The sequence below is a fragment of the Aythya fuligula genome, chromosome 5 (genome assembly GCF_009819795.1).
Source record: "Aythya fuligula isolate bAytFul2 chromosome 5, bAytFul2.pri, whole genome shotgun sequence".
Taxonomy (NCBI): Eukaryota; Metazoa; Chordata; class Aves; order Anseriformes; family Anatidae; genus Aythya; species Aythya fuligula.
Window position 1 is genome coordinate 3299897 of NC_045563.1, and position 19985 is coordinate 3319881.

The 19985-nt window shown below is 47.5% G+C and overlaps 1 protein-coding gene across 1 annotated transcript; it reads right to left on the reverse strand.

Annotated features, from left to right (window-relative positions):
* Nucleotides 1-1454: 1454 nt before the first annotated feature.
* On the reverse strand, nt 1455-19624 carry ERO1A (endoplasmic reticulum oxidoreductase 1 alpha). The gene is made up of 16 exons (XM_032189388.1): nt 19506-19624; nt 14360-14479; nt 13251-13334; nt 11560-11598; nt 11034-11110; nt 10321-10394; nt 9722-9842; nt 9310-9347; nt 8549-8560; nt 7730-7756; nt 7446-7538; nt 5337-5583; nt 4532-4601; nt 4090-4176; nt 3413-3546; nt 1455-1810 (listed from the first exon to the last, which is right to left on the reverse strand). Exons 1-16 carry the CDS (start codon nt 19611-19613, stop codon nt 1750-1752), a joined length of 1392 nt encoding a protein of 463 aa, XP_032045279.1. The 5' UTR covers nt 19614-19624; the 3' UTR covers nt 1455-1749.
* Between the last annotated feature and the right edge of the window lie 361 nt (nt 19625-19985).

The window sequence follows — 19985 nt, forward strand, 5'->3', positions numbered from 1 at the left end:
CTTTTTCTTTTTTTTTTTTTTTCCTTTTCTCTTTTTCGGTCTGGTTTAACAGCGTGTTGGCTTCGCAGGCAGGCAGCTGCTGGCTGCAACAGGAAGCTGTGGCCGATGAATGTACCTATTTGTTCTTCACTAAACTGTAACCAAGCACTACGATGTTGAAATAAAAAAAAACAAAAAAAAACAAAAAAGGAAAAAGTTTCTGTGCTGCCTTGCCAGAGCCCAGCTCCAGACGTGGTCCTGCAGCCTGCCCGGCCCAGGTGAGGGGCTGGGGGGGGGTTGAGGCAGCACAGGACATGGGGCCGGCTGCCTGCTCCCCAAAAAATCACCCCTAGCTCCTTAAAAAAGCTGCCTCTGGCCAGGCAGGGGTGCCCACGCAGCATTCCCAGGGGATCTCAGGCTCCCCTCCCTACCTGCAGCCCCTCCAGCACCTGTTGTGAGCTGTGGAGGAGGCAAAAAAACAAAGCCCAGCAGCTCTGCGTTGCCTCGCTTCCTAACACCCCTGGCACGGGTTTATCAGCACGGCCTTGGGCTTGTTTTGGGTTGCAGCAGCTGCACACAGCCCTGCCTGCCTCCTTTTAGGGGGCAAAATCAGTGCTCACCCCCTTTCATGTGCGTTTTTGGGCTTTATTCTTGGGTAGCACCAACCACGAGCCTCTCCTGGGCCCTGTCACAAAGCACAGAGTTATGGGACCAGGCTGGTTGTAGGGCCAAGGTGCCCAGCCCCTTACTGCAGGCAGGGAGCTGGGGCTGTGCCTGGCAGCTCTGTCCTACTGCCCCAGCTTCTTGTCCTTGGAGCAGCAAAATTCGGCTTTGCACCAGCCTCAGAGGAGCAGCAGCTGTGCAGCAGGTACATCCTTTCCCTTTTTAGTCCTGCCCAGCTACCAGCGTGAGATAAATTAGGGCAAACTGGGCTTAGTGGGCTGGGGGAAGCCAAAAGGGTCCCCCCACTTGTTTCTGGCAAGGGAGCCAGAAACAAGGGAGCCTTGTTTCCTGTAAGGGAGCAGGAGAGGGTCCTGTGCTGCTCCTCCCACCTTTTTTTACCCCAAAATCGAGGCCCAAGGCTGGCCAAATAGCAAGTTGCAGGCTTCCTGCAGTGCAATGCTGCAATTTTGTGTGTGCTTCAGCTCCCAGCACCCTTGGTGCAGCACAAGGAGCACTGCTCCCCCTGCAGCAGCGCCCTGAAATGCCACCTGCTCAGCACAGGATGATAAAGAACATCGTAGGACACAAATCAGCAGGTCAGAACTGCTACAGCAGCTCACCTTGCTCTGTCTAAACCCCATTATTTGTTGTGGGGAACACAGGAACACCACTACCAGGCTAACAATAACCTGCAGGGACTGTAGGTGTGAGTCAAGGCACATTAGGAACAAACGCTGGGGCCAGGAACAACATTGTAGGATGGACACCCTTCTACCATGGTTGCTGGTGGCTGAAGAAACATGGAACAGACAAAGAATTTCCCCCAAATTTATTCAGCAATATTTAAAGAAATTATTCAGAATGATCTCCCAATATATAAAATAAACTTTACACGTAGTCCCCACTTTTATACAAAATAGTATTATTTTTTTTTTGTACAAAAGATTTGGCATCAGCAGCTTGCAGACAATCAGCTCCGGAACAGGAGGCCCAGCAAGTGGTCTTCACCTGGCAGCAGGCAGGAGTGGCATGGAATTATGGCATTTGTCTGGTTTTAAAGAACCCAGGACACGATCAATAAAACTTCAGTCCCTTTCTCTAGTGAATTCACTGCATATTCCTTAAGATGTTCCTGAAGTTTTCCAATTCTTTAACACTCGTTGAAACCCTATGTACAAGGAAAGAAAAACATCAGAGCAACATACGCATCATACTTAATTTAAAAAATAAAATAAAATCAAGAAAGGGACTGCTATCAAGGAAACCTTCAAGCAGCTCTTGGGAAGAGAGAATTTAGAAATTCAGCTAAATTAAGGTTCTGGTTCAGCCAGGCTCTAACTAATTTTGTAGACTCTTTATAAAGCAAACAGACATGAGGTTCTGTTACCGAGGCACAGCGGAACAGGATGTTACAGAGCTTAGCAGTGATCAGACAAACCCATTAACTAGAGGTCAAGAAGCAGACCATAATATTACCAGCTGTGCAGGCAGCTCGCTGAGTCTCCTTGTGGTGTAAGCTTGTTTCTTCCGAAGGCTTTTTTCGCTCACCTACCTCATTTTCTTGCTGAATGCATTTTGCCCCTGGAGCATCGGCAGCAGGAAATGCTGGATTGGACTCAGAGGATAAGGTCCACCCCCTCCCCAGCCAACACTGCCCTCTCTTTTAAGAAGGTTTTGAATATTTTGAATAACCCAAATCACTTCTAAGCAAAAAGCAAAGATGCAGGTCTGCTTTAAAAGGCTCTTCTAACCCACAGAGGTAGGATGTGAGGTTGGAGTCAGAGCTGAGAGACAAGCTGCCCGCCTTCAGTCTTTTCACACAGCAGAACTCACTGAGCAAAGTTTTAGCAGGGCAGCAGAGGGGGAAGGGGAAGAAAAGAAAAAGGCTCTTTGCCTGCCAGCACTCAGCTTCCTCTGAAAACAGACTTTCAGAGGGTCTGGAGGTCTCCTGCATGCAGACTTTTCCAGAGGCTGTGCCAACATGGCAATATAAAGGCAGAACCAATCCCAGCTCCTCTCATCTAAGGAGAGCAGAGCAGCTGTGCTCAGGAGGGGAGGCAATACAACATCCCTGGATAAGGGGCTTTTGGGGTTTTCCAGCTTTGACTGACACACATTAGGGGCTCCCTGTTGCTGCCAATTCACACTGCAGAAGACAATCAGGACCACTGAGCTTTAAGCATTGGCAGCAACATCGACTGAAAAATCCTTTACAAACCTGATTGCCAGAAACTCCAGGTCTGTCAACACCACCAGGCGGTAATGTATAACCAAAGCTTCTTGCAATCTCCCCTCTCCCCTAAATGCCTTGTTATCCTTTCCTGCCAAAAACCTAATCCAGCTCCCCACAGGGCTGCACTGATGGCTTCCTGACAAATGCAACGATTGCAGACAGATCTGGGAACAAACTGGTGGGAGTTTGATGCTTGGAGGAGAGTCTGAAGTGGATATAGAACAGGTAAGAAGAGCAATCTCTGTTTGGGACAGTGTGCTCACAGGACAGTCACACAGTTTCTTGAAAACCAAGTTTTTATATCTAAATTCAAGCACTTCCTTGAATTCCTTACAAAAATATAAATAACTTGTTTTAAGTTGTTCTACCTGTTGCACTTCTACATGAACATCCTCTGACATCTGAGAGCTTCTTGATGAGAAAGTATGATCAGAACAGGAATTAACACCAATACTAGTGATGAAAATCAACTCTGAAGCTTACATGGGATGTAACACAGCAGCACATGTAAGATTGGAGAAAAATTCTCACACTAACCTTCCAAAAGCATTAAATAGTGCAACAATTTCTTGTCTTGTCAGCCGGAATCCGTAGGAAGGACCGCTTTCAGGTATCTTTCCTATCAGGTTTTCAGAAAACAGGATCTTCAGCACCGTGCCCAAGCCTTGTGTCTGTGCAGGACAAACAAGATCATTTAATACAGGGGAGGGGGCTCACAAGTTTAACTTCACTTCCCTTCTTCATGTTTGCAAAGGTTCCTGTTGACATCAACTTCACAGGGCAAGACTTAGATTTCACTGAGCACAGTGAAGAGAAGGAAGCAGAACGGAGCCAGGACGTTCTGTTTATTTAGACTTATTTTGATAGAGCTGCCCAACAGAGGCTTCCTGTCTAAGTTTGACCACACAAAGGTCAGTGCGGATCTTGCTGAACCCCTAGATGTTTGCCAGAGGCTCTGCACACCCTCTCCACTCTCCCAGACTCTCAGCTGCACCAGGTTTTCAGCTGCAGAGGCAACACACAGCTCCTGTATGGCCCAGAGAGCGTGCTGCTGGAATCAGCAGCACACTGCTTCCTGCTGACTGGACCCTGGTAAGAAATGAAGCAGCCCTGATCTGTATCTGGGAGCTGATGGGATCTAAGAGCTGCATTTGAGCAGAGTCCCACCAAGTGAGGTGCTTCCAGGCGTGCCCCAGACTGCTGGCCAAGCTTACCTGCAACTTCCCCCAGAGGCGACATTTGAAGCAGCCAACACAGTCCATTATCCTGGTAATGTTCTTGAAGTGTAGCCTGAATTCCTCCTAGGGGAAAAGACATTTAAGTTGATCACATTTACATGCGAATAAGGACTTCTTCCATGTATTAATTCATTAATTCAAACCCAATAATGTATTAATTCTGGAGTCTACCAACTAAGTCTCACCAAATTTAGCTTAAAATGCTTCCTCAGACCTTCCTCAAGGTACACCCTACAACCTGTAGCTTCCAACGAGTACCAAACCATCCAGAAAACCAAAATGGACTGGAAATACCTGGTCCAGTACCTTGACCATAGCAGAGTCCTGTTCAGATCTAACATTATTCTAGACACACACATGAAATACTGTTTAGGGAGAAAGTGCCCCAAAGGGAAGGGCTGGACAACCTTTAGTTTACCTTTAGTTTAGCAGCTTCCTTTTTATTCCCTGCAAAGAAGGAGTTTTCATCAAAATGCAGTGGAAAAGACCTGAAATAGAATGAAAAGAGTTTTAGCTCCCTATGGCTTGTTTGTGTGACTTCAATCCAGATTCACAGAAGTTTCTGGTTAGGTATGAGAGTGAAACTGATAGGTGTTAGACGCTGAACATCTCTAGATGTATTTTAAGTGCAAGCTGTTTGTTTCTTAGATCTCCTGGAGGCTTTCAGTTTTTAACTTGCATCTCACCTTGGAGACATTTTCAGCGATTGCTCTGTGGTTTCTAAGCAATTGTAGTCTGTTTTCTAGCAGACGTAAGCACTGAAGGCATGGGAGTGTGAAGAGAGAAATTCAAACATCAATCATGTTAGGAGACACCCACTCCATCTGGTTCTGGTATCTTCCATACCTTGTCCTCAGACCTCTGTCCAAACCTCTATTACCAACATCTTTAGGATTTTTTTTCTAGACAAAAAACATGAAGCCAGGACTGGTATTCCACAGATGACTCAAACAGGTAGCCAGTTTCAGGGCTGACATGTAGGTGGTTATTAAATTCAATTCTGCTAAACCCAAGAGGCTGCCTAGGCTATTAAACTGTGGGCTTAATTAGCCTGTTTTGCTATTTGAATGCAGATAGCAATGCAATCCCAACAATACTACCCAAATCACGCTATCCCACTGCAAGAAAGAACCCAGAACCTGCCTTTCTAGGCGCTTTAAGTGAAAGGTTAAGAGATGCCAGGGTTGAAAGAGCCATTCTCCCCAGGTACTGAGTGTAATTACTTGGCCAGATGGAGAATTTCCAGCAACAGGTTTTTGATTTCTGCATCGTGACTTTTGTTCCCTGTGTACAGCTGGAAACCTGGGCGGTCAAAGAATGGCAACACTTTGGACAGGGCCCGTAGCTCTATCAGGTAGAGAAAATAGAGGTTCTTGAGTCTTCTGGGGCCTTCCCCTCTGGTGAGGACTTCATCAAATCTCTGCTGGAACTCTGTAACATTGGGGCCCCATTTCTTCTCTGACCATGTATCTGAGAGCAAAAAAAAACAAAGGAATGAGGTGGATGGGTATGGTTCCAGTTCACTGCTTCCCACTGTCCCAAGCAAATGGTGAAATATATCTCTAATCAAGGAGATCCAAGCTTTGTAGCAGTCACAGCCCTTCCACTAACCCCAATTGTTCAAGAGAGACATGCTTTCAACCAAACCCTAACAAATGCAGAACTGCAGATTTTAGCCACTTGGTTTAAAGCAGGTCCCAGGCGTATAAGCCAAAGCTAAAAATGGAGGCTGTTCGTTTTAAGCAGAATCAAGTCAAGTTGAAGAGCTTCTTGACATTTAAGTTGCCTGTTTCTGAAAGCAGTTCTGTGTAAGCTGGAGTTAGTTCAGCATTTGTGTGTACACGAAGAGGACAGGCTGGCTGTACCAGGCAGGCTGTGAAGATCCCTTTATTCCTGCCCTCAAAAGCCACCAACTTGCTGCAGAACTCAGAAGCAGTCTCCCTGCTTTGCTCCAAGCATCTGCAGAGGCCTCCTGATCACGTTGTGCTGGGAAACAGGGGAGTCGGAGGTTGAAAGGCTCCCTAATGAGCCCAGAAACCTTAAGAACATTCCTTCTACTGGGGAAACGTGAAAAGAAAAAAAGTAACCAAGGATCAGAGGAGATTGATCTCTATTTCCTATTATCAAGCTCTCACAAAGAATGTTTCTGCTTGCCTGTCCTATTGTGTGCTTAAGACTAAATAGAGCATGTAGTGGAAGTAAGAGATAATACAGTTGCCGACATGTAAAAATGAGAAGAAAAATAAAAGGGGAAAGAAGCTTCAGAGAATCTTCTAAATCACTGATAACCAGGGTAGCAGGAAAGGACTCTAACTCCAAGCTGAGGCAGGCTCTCTGCAAGATCATGGTGCCTCAGACAGGAATCTCTGCGAGGATTCAAGCTGAGCCAAGGACCAGCTCCTCAGAGCAGAGATCTTCTGTAGCCTTTCACCAACAGGAACTAGCCCTTTCTATGCAAGCCAAAGACACTTATTTTGCTCTCTGTAGCCACCTTATTTTCCTAATCTTCCCTGCAGAGTTCCAACTCATCTCCTGCCTTTGATGTTTCTCATTACCCTCTCAGCTCTAACATTGTCTAGCTTACATCAAGGCGAGGTGTAGGTAGGCTGTAGACACTTGAATATGATTACTTAAAATTAAACCAGTTATCCAAATTCTAACAGCTATCACAGTCTTCTGTACTTGATTTCTGTAAGCTTTAGTAGAATAAAGCTGGTAGACTTTGTCTACAGATACTATGGTAAACTAGTGTGACTAAATCCTTCAGGAAGTCAGAGGCTGCATCCCACACTGCATGAACAACACGCCACATTCCTTGGCCATGCGAGACACGTAAATCATGTTTTCACATCGCCCTAGATTTCCAACCTCAGCACTGAAATTTAGATTCTTACTTGTGGACAAAGGCGTGCAAAAAAAAAAAAATGGAAATGGCTCAAGAGTCCTGGAAAAGCGCAGCCAGGCATTTCACAGTCTAGGTGAGATTGTTGCTAAACTGACTGTCATAAAAAACAGGCTCGCAAGAGACAGCCTTGATATGCAATTAGAAACCCACTCCAAAATAACCTTGGAGGAAGAATAAAAGGCATACGTGCTGGAAGCCTCGGTGCAGCGCACACAGTCCAGCCATTTTCAGACCTGAAGGCACGCGGTAACCACATTCCTGATTTTGTTACACAAGCTGTGTGCTGAGGGAGAGAGAGGAAGAGCACAGAAGTAGGCCTGAACCCTGCTGGAATGGGCTGCAAACAGTGTTTAGCTGAGCCACAAAGCGTACACCAGCGTCAATTTAGAGCTGACACAGAAGGAGTAAGGCAGAAAGTGGCAGTTACCTTGTAAGAGGTACCTGGCGCTCAAGTGAATGTTGATGCTTGCGTGGAGACCAGAAATGAGTTTGTAGAAAGCACGCTTCTCTATGCAGACACCTGAGAAGAAATGGGCATTTTAAGATACTGAAAGCATACCATAGATTGAATTTTTCTCTCCTGGCTGTCAGACAGAAATCTAACCCAACCTGAGAGTGGCAAGCAGCTCCCACCCCCTTCCCAGCCATTTCGCATTCATCCCAAGAAAAGCAACCAAGTTTAGAAAAAAGGACTGTTAGAAAAAGGCTTACCTTTCAGCCACTTGTAAAACATATGCCCTGGAAACAAAAGGAAAAGGAGCACATCAATTTGAGGCACACCTTGCAGGAGGGCTTTAACAAATAATGTTATTTTAAACTACTTCTCTGGAGGCAGCTTTCAGAGGACAGCAGGATGACATGCTGACAGGACAAGGCTGGACACCCCCTGCAGCCAGGGAGGGCTGTCCCCATGGCCATGCCTGCTGCCCTAAAACCACCTCTGGGCCATACCCCAGAGGAATTCTGCTCGCTCCAGTTTGCAGAAGCACAAAGAGGGATGTTAGAAGAACACAAACTTTCCTCCACACCGAGTGATGCCACTAACAGAGCATGGTGGCACCAAACAAAAAAGTCTTTCCCACCTATCGCAGCTGGTGGGAAGCAAAAGCAATGCAGAACACCATGACCTAGGGGGAAACGAGGACCACAGATTGCTGTTCTTCTCTGGTGAGGGTAAGGAGAGGGATATTTTTATTAGAAAAAAATAAAAAAGCACAACTAAGTGTGTACAGTCACATAAACCAGTGTTGCACATTAATCCCTGCTACTTGCTTGAGAATAATCTGGAGAACAAAAACAATTTGGAGGTAGTTTGGAGACGGGGAAGATGTCACATACACAGCCTCAGAGCTGCAGGGAGCAATGGGATTTGCTCCCATGGGATTTGAACATGGGATTTTGGACAGCTCCTGATTTTACCTGAATAATGGTTCTGCTAACCAGGTGCATGACCTAATGGTACAGCTCATGACAACATGTTAAAGACTTCACATTTGCTTCTGTTATCAGTAAAAACAGAGTGCCACTCACCTCCATCATCTCCTGATGAGAAAAGCATGAATGGGGGAGGAGAGAAGAGAGGAGATCAGTTACACAAGACCAAAATTAAACTCTAAAGCACAAACAGTAAGACTGCTCAAAGACCCCATCCCTGCTTCCTGCAGTGCACTAGTCACTTGCATCAGCTCTGACAGGTATCAGATTAGATCCTGTTTTCATGTCCTCTTGCTTCCTCACCTGCAGGACAGCAAGCCTTCCCTGGGGGAAGGGGGGAGAGAGGCTGATGTTCTAGATGTCTGGGCAAGTTGGGATATCAGGAGACATGGAGTCTTAGCAACCTTGGGCAAGAAGCTCTTGGTATGCTCCTGAAGTCCTTCCCTATGTTAATTTACATTATTTAGTCTTAATTTCTAAGGCAGAGTTTCTCTTACTAAATTGATTCCACGGAGGAACAACCCTGCCAGGGTCTCATTTTGGTCTCTCATGGATGAAAGGATGATACACTGCTAAGTACAAAAACCAGGGACCAAGAAAGAAGCCAGGGTTCAGTCCTGTTCCCAGCCTCTCCCAAACCCACATATCTTCCAGGAATGCATAATCAGACTTTTTCCTCCGTGATGGATGCTAGAGAGCCATCCTTCCAGGTGCCCTTGAATTAGCCATTGAATTCTAGACTTGATCAAGAACTATAAAATATTTATCATTCAGGAGAAGTAGCTCGCATAGCATTCGCTGCTTCTGTAGCTCAGATCAGCACACTACCAAACCACTTAGCAAGATAAGTGACTCACCTCGACCAGACGCCAAAGGTCTTTTTACATTTTGAGGTCTAAGAGGAAAAAAAAAAAGAAAGTAAATAGTTGACTGTCTCCTTGCTGTGCAGAAACACAGAAGAAACTACTTCTCTGCAGTTAAATAGCCTAAGGAGATCTCAGAAATCCTCCTGTGCTTCAGTTTTGCTCCAACAGGAAAGGGATAGAGAGAAGTTTGTCTGTTTTTTTTTTTTTTCCTCTAGAATAAACAGCCAACAGGGGTTCATGGGGCAGCCACATGGCTTGTCCCCTGCTCTGACAGCCCACAGTGCACAAGCAGTGCAAAGACAGGAGGATGGGGATTAACGGAGCAGCTGTAGCACATGCAGCCCCTCCAAAAAGTCAGCATTGTGCCTGGCGACCTGGGGCACCTGTGTCCCAAAGCACCTACTTGAAGCAGTTTTCTTCATAAATACTGTTCCAAATCTTCCAGGCATCTGGGCCTTTGTAGCCCGTGTAGCGCTCAGGATTCAGGAGTAAATCCACGTACTCTGCGTCAGGAGAGTGGATGTCTGTGAAGCAGAGTGCTGGGTCAGTGACAAAAGCTTCTAAAGGCAAATTACATCTCCCAGGGCTAAACCTGCCACCCCTTTACACATTTATTGGTCTCACCAGCAGGGAGACCAGCTCATTCCTCTCCAAGCAGGCAGGTGAATTGTATTTGCTGTGCATTAATGCAGCAGGGTGCAGCTCTCTGGCCTTCAGAGCCATCAGCATTGAAGACCACAGATGGCACAGCAAACTCTGAGCATGCTCCACCCAAGCTGCTAACTTGCCAAGCCCTGAGAGACCCTGACCAACAATGAAGCTGTTCAGAAATATTCGCCTCGTCTTTTCAAGACACTGAGGGCAGGAGAGAGGGAAGGAGGAGAGAGAAGAAATAGCATGGAGGCTTGCTGAAACACTACACATGGGCCTGATGATTCTGCAGAGAACTTGCACTGCTTAAATCTCGTTACAAGACTCGTCAGATCAAGCAGGTCCACATACCATCAGCTTCGCAGAAGCTGTCTGAGGAGTCATCGTGCTGTGTCCACTGGAGCATCGCCCGCTGGGTTTCCTTGCTGCAAGGAAAGGAGAAAGGCCATCAGAAGGAGCATCAGCACAAGGGTTCCTCCGAGACAAGTAAGGATCATGGAAAATCAAGGTGGGGGCTCTCGTGAGACCCTACACAGAGCACTGTGCTCAGCTCGGGGCCCCCAGCACAAGGACATGGAAATATTAGAACATTTTGGTCTCCCAAAATGTTCTAATTTTTGGCCAGAAAAATGATCAAGGGGCTGGAGCCCCTCTGCTGTGGGGACAGGCTGAGGGAGCTGGGGATGTTTAGCCTGGAGAAGAGAAGGCTCTGGGGAGACCTCACAGCAGCCTGCCAGGGCCTAAAGGGGCTGCAGGAAAGCTGGGGAGGGACTCTGTGTCAGGGGATGTGGTGATAGGGCAAGGAGTGATGGCTTTATACTAAAGAGGGTAGGTTTAGATTTGATATTTGGAAGAAATTCTTTATTCAGAGGGTGGACAGGCACTGGAACAGGTTGCCCAGAGGAGTTGTGGCTGCCCCAGCAGTGCCCAAGGCCAGGCTGGATGGGGCTGGGAGCAGCCTGATCTAGGGGGAGGTGTCCCTGCCCATGTCAGGGGAGTGGAATTAGATGATCTTTAAGGTCCCTTCCAACCCAAACCATTCCATGATCAAAAAGTCATCAAACCTCAAAGATTCATCAACAGCTCCAAGTCTGTTGGCCTCTTCACATTCCTCAGCATGGTTACTAGCTTCTTCTGAGTACTGGGTTGAAGAGGAAAAGAGCAGGAATGATTAAAACACATTTTTCCTGATGTTATAATTTTGCCTTTAGTGCACTAACAGTTTAAGCATCAGAAACATCTTTATGATTCATTCCACCCTCTATTTCCACAGGATGTCTGCAGAGGTTGATGCAATTGAGATGATTGTTGCAGGGACTCGTAGCAGATTCTGACACTGCCACAGGAACATTTCGTGCTTAGCTGTGCCTGGGGTCTTGCAGAAGTCTCCTAAACTGCCCTGCGTTTGTGGAGGGGAAATACCTGACTTCAGGATGACGACCTCAAAGGTTCTACAACATGCCAAACATTCGAATAGGGCAAAAAATGTAGCCACAAGGTGCATCTCAGCAAATACAGCTCATTTTTATCAGTTGCAGTGACAAACTGGTCCCATAAGCAGCAGCACTGTGTGCACACAGACCAGCCTACCTTGTAACTTGCAGATCTGATTCCATTAGGAACTTCATCCTGAAAGACAAAATTGAGCACGTGCTACATGTGAGGCTGGTGTAGCCTTTCAATTTGTTTGAAAAAGATTGGGAAGGTGGCTAGAACTTAGTAAATATTCAGTGCACCCAGATTAGCTTACAACATTACAACATAGCCATTTTCTGGCTCGTTTGCAGGCTAAAGTTAAGCAATATTCTTGGTGGTTTATTCTGATTTTTCACAACCCTCCTCAGAAGGTCAGCAGCCTTTTACAGCTGCTACATCAGGTTGTGTTTTGCTCAGCCAAGCACAAGGCTGAGGAATCCAACAAACTTCAGAGGAGCTGTCTTTGGGTGATGCCCAGATGCTTCTCTTCAGGTATTGAGTTTTATTCCCAGCCCAACACAACCTGAGCAGCATGCACAAGACAAGAGGTCCCTAAGTTCTTCTCAACTTCTGTTTCTTCCATCAGTAGGAAGGCAAAAAACCACCACATGAGCATTACAGGGCAATGCTTCTCTGTGATGGTACAATTTGAAAATACCACGATACCAAGTAGCACAGGGAAAGAAAAATTGAGCAACAGATAAGAGCTTTTTTTGTTGTTGCTTTCAGAATGAAATGGATCCTGGTTAAAATAATTAAAACTACAGTGAAATCTTAAAATAAGAACGTTTAGGTAATAGTAATGTCATTGTAACATTCATCTTTCACATTGTCATCATCATTAAGTAAAAAAAGGTTTAGTAAAAATAATTTAAGCAAAACTTGAGTTACTTTAAGGAAAAAAAATCATCCAATTTTTTTCCACGGTAGGTGCTTTTTCAAGACAAGTGAAGCAAAGGAGACTTATTTGAATGGCAGTTCATGGGAGAGGAGAATAAGACGAATTAATTTAATATCAACATCAGAATTTATATAACATAATGTTCACACACACTTATACCAGATTTCAAGGTGTCATATCACCTCAGATATTTTTTTCAGCCAAGCCAACAGTTTCACTATACCAGGTTTCACAGAGTTACCACGTGAGAGGGACAGACATCTGTTTCACCACATTATACTTTAAATTGTACATAAAAATAAGCTACAATCACTTGGTAAATGCATGCAAATAGTGTCAGGAGACCTCCTCCATCGAGAGCACTGCTGGTCTTCCACTGTCCCAGCAGCATGGCACACCCCTGTGCACCACTAGCACACAAACTGCTCTGGAGATCCCAGAATGAGATAGCAAGAGCCTGTTGCTGGGTGCCAGCCCACAGAGCCAGCCTGGGTGGCATTTCTACCACGTCCATCAACCCAGCAACCGCACTGATTCACTCGCTTTCTCTTCCCCTTCTTTTCAGGCAGGTACCTGCAGTCAAGAGGCTTTCTTTTAGCTCAGTGAAGAAAACCCTCCTGTCCAGGATGCAGTGGTAAGGGTGTCTGCTTTTCTGCTGGGAGCAGAGGACTCTGGAAGAGCCATTTAATGTATAGAGCCCGCTGGAAAGGGCCTGGCTGAATTTGTCAGGCAAAACAGCAAGTGACAGCACAGCTAACAGGGTGAATATCCTGGCATTTAAGAGGGTGAGAGGATTTGTCCCCAGATCATTTCATTAATACCCAAAATAAGGGCTAGGACAAGTTTTTCTGTTCATGGAAGGTCAAATAAAGAAAACAGTGAAGCGGATGGATTCTTTACTTACAGTTGGGCAGGGTTTTACAGCACAGTCTCGTATTCCACAGTGGCTGTTGTCATTCCAAAAAGGACAAGGCTTCTTTAGGTTTACCTACAAACAACATAAGCTGTTACACATTTCTTCCACACCACGGCTTAACAACTCATATCTTTGGTGTCTCACTGCAAGGCTTCTAGTGAAAAAATCTAGTGCAAGGCCAAGTTCTGCAGTACAAGTAGAAACAGAAGGTGTCACTCACTTTAAATGAAGACTTGATTTCAGTCTATCATGCACATTCACCCATCTCTCACACAAGAGGTTTGTACCCATGCACATGGCCAAGGCTGTTTGTGGCAACAAAGACAAGAAACGGGCCACTGATTCCTAATCACACCCTGATGCTGTTGTTGAGCAGTGGCAAACTGTTTGCTGGGAGCAATCTTTGGCCTCAGAACATTGCTCACTTCATCCTCAGTGATTCTTAGGGAAGTTTGCTACCCATTGATTTTGTCTCCTTGTGTTGGAGATCTTATGATTACAGCATGCCTCTCTGTCAGAGGGGTAGGAAGGTGTGCTGGAGCCTTGCTGTCATCCTCTTGTGGCCAGCATGCAGCTCTTCTGCTGGAAAGCCCTGTGCTCCAGGCCTGTTGGTGTGCAAGACTTCTGGGCTTGATGGGAACAAATAACTCCTTGGTGTTTACCAGATTGTTTGCTATTGCTCATATCCGTGTTATCAGTACAGGTTGTGTTTTTCATCCTATTATTTCTTCTGGTGCTCCCACCAGGAAGCTTGGGGAAGGGAGGGAGATGGGGGAAAGTAGGGAGAGGCAGCTCTACACCGATAATTTTATATGGACCTGTTCTAATCTGTGGGGCAGTGAAGTTGGAAGCTTCTTAAGCTGTTTGTACAGCAGAGTGAATACTTTAAAAAAAATGGAAAGAGTTGTTTAATATCTATATTCAGCAGGTAAAATTCTCCTGATAGCAGAAATCAGACTTGCTGACTGCATTTGTAAAGATCAAGATTGAAATGGGCTATCTGTGAAAGTTATCGATGTTAAAATCAGTTTAAAATTAAAAAAAAGCACACAAAATGAACGAGAAATATTCAGACATTTCTCGTACAAGAAACTTACTTTGTAGTATCTAAAATAATCACTCTCCAGGAGTTCGTTCAGCCTAGGAAAAAGCTTGTAGTTGTTGAAGGCATCAATGGTTTCCACGTCACAGGTGCAATCATCTATATGACCAGTAACCTGTTGGACGTGAAAAAAATCAAAGAGGAACAAGTCGGTCAGTACTGCTTAAGACAATAAAACGATTCAGAATTGTCTTTCCTTTTATCAGTGAGCCATCCAATTAAGTCCAACCTGAATTAAACAACATTAAACCTGACTGTGCTGAACTGGCAGAGAATTCCTTCTGATGCATCCTTCAGGATCGGCACCTGGGGATAAGCAGCTTATTTAGAAATATTTTTCCCCTAACACACGTAGGTATCTTAACACTTACTGATGACAGATTAATTGGCATCAGGAACTCTTGTTAGAGAGCAGAGATGGCAGGCATTCAGCCAGGCTGTGTCACCTGCAGGAAAACCCCCTGTCCTTGACCACACATCAGATACAGTCACACAAATCAGAGGTTTTTATCAAGACCAAATCCAGCAAGAACCAGCTTGCTAGATCTGGCAACAAAGATTAAGGCAGTCAAGAAAAGTCCCTGCTGCCAACCAACAGCACCATGACCATTTGGTGGATTTAATCAGCACCACAGCACCCGCAGCAGGCTCCCCCCTTGCCTCTGAAAGCTTTTCGGCAGGAAAACATCTGCTGTAAATCTGATGCAGGAAGCCAACGCTTCTTGCATCATCCCAAAACACAACAAGCAGCGTGTAAGCCCCGAAGAAGGAAAAAGAAAGCAACATGAATTCAGCTATGGCTTTCTGACACGTAGGTTATTGTCTGGATGAGGGCGTTGCACAAGGCAGAAGGAGGTTTGCTTCCCCTGCCACCCTCTGACTCGTACTCGGGGAAATCACCGCGGCCAGAAGCGAGCTCACTGCTTGTTCCCTCTCAGCAGCACGCCGGGGATTTTCCCTGGATGCTGCCACCTGACAGCATCAGATAAATTGGTGTTTTAAGACCACGGCGGTTGATTTAAATGGGAGTTGTTGATTTACGAAGTATGGGATGTTCACGATGAGAAATCCTCTCGCTGCTTCTGTCCCAGAAGCTTACAATACCCTGGTATCAGCCAACACAAAAATCATGTACCCCACACTACACCGTTCCAGGGGGGGGTTTGCCCAATCTCTGCCATCTCCCCGCACACCCAAAAGCAAGCTGGAAGCAGGGGCGAGCAGAACGAGCCTGGATGCAGCTCCTGTGAAGTGTAGCAAACGAGCCTGCAAGGAATAAGGGTGAAACAAATGATGGTGTGCAGAGGAAAGAGAGCGACGTGAGAAACGTGAAGCCCAGGGCCTGACGCACACCCGGAGAGCCCAGATAACCGGGTAAGAGGGAGGGGAAAAAAAAACAGCAGCCTGGGTTAAACACACAGCACCACCTTAAAGGAACGTGCAAGGTTTCTTCCTGCTCCTTTGTGGGACTGTTTGGGGGGGGGAAATAAAAGCTCAGCTTCCCCAAAAAATCAGTTGTTTTAGACTAAGCCACCCTGGTTGGATTGGGAGAGAAGGGAAATCCATCAGTGCCACCGTGCCCTTCTCCACCTGAGCAAATTGTGCCGAGGCACCAGGATTTGGAGGCTCAACTCTGCTCCTCGTGTTCACTGCCCAGCACCTCAGCCCCACGCAGGTGCTGTATTCTGTCGGGTGTTTTGCAAGGCAATGAAACTGAAGATTAGCAGCGCAGCAATTAAACTTTCCAGCAGCCGAAATCACTCCCATCAAAATAAAACCAGCACCCGTTTGCTAATCCAGTTACCCAACTCGAAGCTGTTTCAAAACGAAGACGGCCAAGCAACCAAAACAAAAAAAAAGCCACAACTCTTTGTGTTTCCTGGAAGCCTGAAAGCCTTTGAGGAAGGCAGATTACAGATTGGGTCAAGCTTCAGCCGGCCTAAAAGAAGCCTCCAAAAAGATCTGCAGGGTCTCCAGCCGCTCTTCGCGGCCACGTCAGGCGTTCAGCACTGCGAGGGGATGGCAGTGATCACCTCCAAGAGGTGATATCCGAGCCTGAAAGGGCTGGCACGTCCTGATTGCACCAGGGCTGACTTTGCTAGGTCTGCCGACCAGCACCAACCCATTATAATTGGGGGTGAAGCCCCGTCAACGCTCTCATCGCGCTCAGGAGCAGCTGGGGGTCACCTTTGGAGATCTCCAGCTATCTTCTTGGGATCTTCCTGCTCTGTACCCCAAGTTCCCAAAAGAAAGCTCGGCCTGGTGGCACAGCCCAACCCACCACGGGTTTTGCTCCACCCGGACGGGGTGGCGGAGCCTGGCAGGAGGCGAGGGGCAGGGCTGGGATTGTCCCCAGGGAGGAGATGTGACGGAGCCGCCGGGACAGACGCGCACACCAAGGGCTCGGGCTGCTGAGTAAGCAGCGAGGAAGGCATTTGGCCGGCCCTCTGTGATCCCTCACCACTGATGTGCCCGCCTTGGGTGCACAACACAGCATGGAAACAGCCGCACGTGGGCTCTGCTTAATCCTGGGGCTGGGCCTTGGCTTTGTCTTCCTTCGCCTCCATCCTGGGATCCTGCCAGTCCGCTCCCTCCGCACGCTGCTGCCGCTGGGTTTGGTCTCCTCACCTCTTTCTGGTTCCTTCAGTGCCACCGAAATGCTCCTGGGTTGCAGTTTTAGGGCTTCTTTTACTTGCTGTAAGCCCTCTCCCTGACCTGTACGCCACCATCTATTGCCCAGCTGGGCAGGGAAGAGGGCAAAGATCTTTGTTGCATCTCCCACTTGTGGCTAGAACAGAGCACAAGGAAGGGAACACCACGGTGGGGGAGAAAAGGAGCTGCTTTTAACCCGTAACTCCACCAGAAGCTGCCTTTTCCAAGCCAAACCAGCCCCCTGGTGCCCCCGCAGGAGCTTCCTCGCTGTCACCCCATCTTCCACCCCAAAAAAGAAGGGAGCTGATCTCACACGGGAGCCTCAGAAGGATGTTAAACCACAGAAGCCACCAAGTGACACCTGCAAACCCCTGTTGGCCAAGGAAGATCTGCAGGTCCTGCTCTCTGCCTCCTGAGCCACCCCACAGGGATCAGAAGGGTGCCAGGTACAAATTCCTGCCCCCAAGGCTCGTGGGTGAGCACCAATTTGACAAGAATGCAAGAGTGGCTTGAAAATCTGTTCAGGTAACGAGGAGGCAGCTCACCGTGCCCACACGCACCCCTAATGACAGCCTGCTGACCACAGAAACACCCCAAAAGGAAACCTGAGCTCTGCCAGACCACAAACTCTGCCAGCCCACAATCGAAATCCCGGTCTGCCAAGCACCTGCAGCACAGCCCTAGCACGGCTTCGTCAGTCTGTAAACAAAGAATGAGCAATAATTACCAGGAATACGGAGAATTGATTCACAGCTGACTAAAGCATCGATCAGCAGGGAACACGTTGAGCTGGGTGGGGGATAAGCTGGCTGAAGATTGAGGGAATTCCTGTGAAGAGTTAATCGGTGCTAATGAGATAGATCAGAAAGCAGGAACAGGGTGTGAAACTTCGGTGTTTCTAATAGCAGCTGGATGTTCGCAATGAAAGTTTCAGGACTGGTTAGCAACATGAGCAAATGAAGAACTAAAGTTTCTTTTAAAAAAAAAAAAAAAGCACTTGAGCATTGCTCTTAATAGCACCAAACTCCACAATAGAAGAGTGAAATGCTTGTTCCAGAATTACGACCCACTTCTGCCAGCACCTGAAATGCTGCTAGAGCAAGAACACTCAAAAGCAGCCCAACATGGGCTGAGAGACAAATCAGAGCCCTTCCACGTACCCTTCATCAAGGTTTCCATCACATTTCTTAATCTGACAGCCCAGAAGGCGGCAAGAGATGGTCCAGAGGAGGAAACCAGACACTACACCCTTGCCTTCAAGCATACAAACATAGAAAGGTAGAACCATTTAAGGTTTGCCCTGTATTTTCTTTGGTGGTAAATAAAATCCACCAGCCATATGCTATAGATGATCAGCAAATTATTAAAGAACACAAACAAGACAGCCCTCAGGTGCGTTTTTAATAGGTTAAGTGGTTAGTAAGGCTGAGGCATTCCACCCTATGTAACACACTTCCTAAAGGCAACAGGAAAGATTGTCAACACATGTATTGAGAACTTAAACCTACTTAAACCTTACTACTCCATAAATAAGGAGGGTGCTGGAGTATGAAGTACCGTGCCAGTTCCTCCTACCCAAAGAAAAAAGCCTGAGAGCCATTAACACACCAGTGCCAGCTCCTGCAGCGGCGAGGGCTTCTCCTGCCATACCACACACTTGACTCAGACTTCGATCCTTACCAGACAAGCCTCTCTGTCTAACAGGAAGCACACGAGCAAAAGCCCTACAGAGATAAAGCACGGAAAAGCACACATCTCGGTGCTCTATCAGCAGATCTCACCTCCCTTTTCCATAGAAAACTGGGGTGTCAAGAGCCACCCAGCAGCCAAAGCCAAGTGCACAACTGCACGTTTTCTTTTGCCACTCTCCACTTCTGACTCATGTTTAAGCACTGGGACCTGAACACAGTAAGGGCAGACTTTACAACAGTAGACTTTACAGCTCCGGTTATTAAAGGAGAATAAAAATGAAGCACGCTGTACCACTTTTGCTCCTCAATCTTGCAAGCGTGCTCAGGCAAAATTAAGTCAAGAGGCACCTGCACAACACCTACACCCCAAAGTTAAGCTGCCTGGGGTGGTCTCACGGTGGAGAACACGCATTTCTGTCATTACCATACATCAGAAGGCAAACCAGGCCGAGCAGCAGCACACCAGCAAGAAGATTTCACCCTGGGAGAGGCTGAACCCCAAGCAGATGCTGAACCCTGGGCACACCTCCCACAGCCCGTATAGCAGGAAGATGATAACACAGACCCCCAACAGAAAGGATGAGGTGGTTCCCAACCACCACAGCACCACAAAACCCCCAAACCACCACAAAACCCCCAAACACCCCTCAGGAGCCACCCGGGTGGCCAAGACAGACGCGCCCCCATACCCCAACACCCCCCTGAGGCGGTGCCAAGGGGGGAACCCAACAAAGCAGCGGGCACACGGAGCAGCCCCCCAGCACCTCATATACCCCTAAACCAGGGGTCCCGGCCCACCTGGCAGAAGCAGCGGTGCTCAGCACCGCCGGGAGGCCCTCGGGGCACGGCGGGGAGCAGCAGGGCAGCGAGGCCCAGCGCCCGCAGCAGCCCGGCCCCCGCCGCCATCTCACGACGGCGCCGCCGCGGCCGGCGGGGGCTGAAGAAGCCGCGGCCCTGCCCCGCTCCGCCCTCGGGGGCCGTGCCCGTCCTCGGGTGCCGCCTTGTTTTACATCAGATGTCCCAGTTTGAGGAGGGGAAGGAGGAAATTGTTCACGTTAAAGGGGTTGGAGTACTCGTACAGGTTGTCCGGAGGAGTTGCGGGGTGCCTGGTAGTGCCCAAGACAAGGCGGGATGGGGCTGGGGTTGTGCCCGTGTCCCTGAGCAGTCACAGAATCACTAAAATTGGAAAAGACCTTCAAGATAATCTCCTCCAACCACCCCCTACCACCAGTGTCACCCACTAAACCACGTCCCCAAGCACCACGTCCAACCTCTCCT

Bases quoted from the DNA above. Each gene is read 5' to 3' on its own strand.
- ERO1A (XM_032189388.1), bottom strand. From the start codon at position 19,613: ATGGCGGCGGGGGCCGGGCTGCTGCGGGCGCTGGGCCTCGCTGCCCTG. The intron at 13,335-14,359 runs GTAAGTTTCTTG...TGTTGTTTGTAG, and splicing joins ATTATTTTAGATACTACAAA to GTAAACCTAAAGAAGCCTTG. The intron at 11,599-13,250 runs GTAAGTAAAGAA...TTTGTCTTTCAG, and splicing joins CTGTAAAACCCTGCCCAACT to GATGAAGTTCCTAATGGAAT.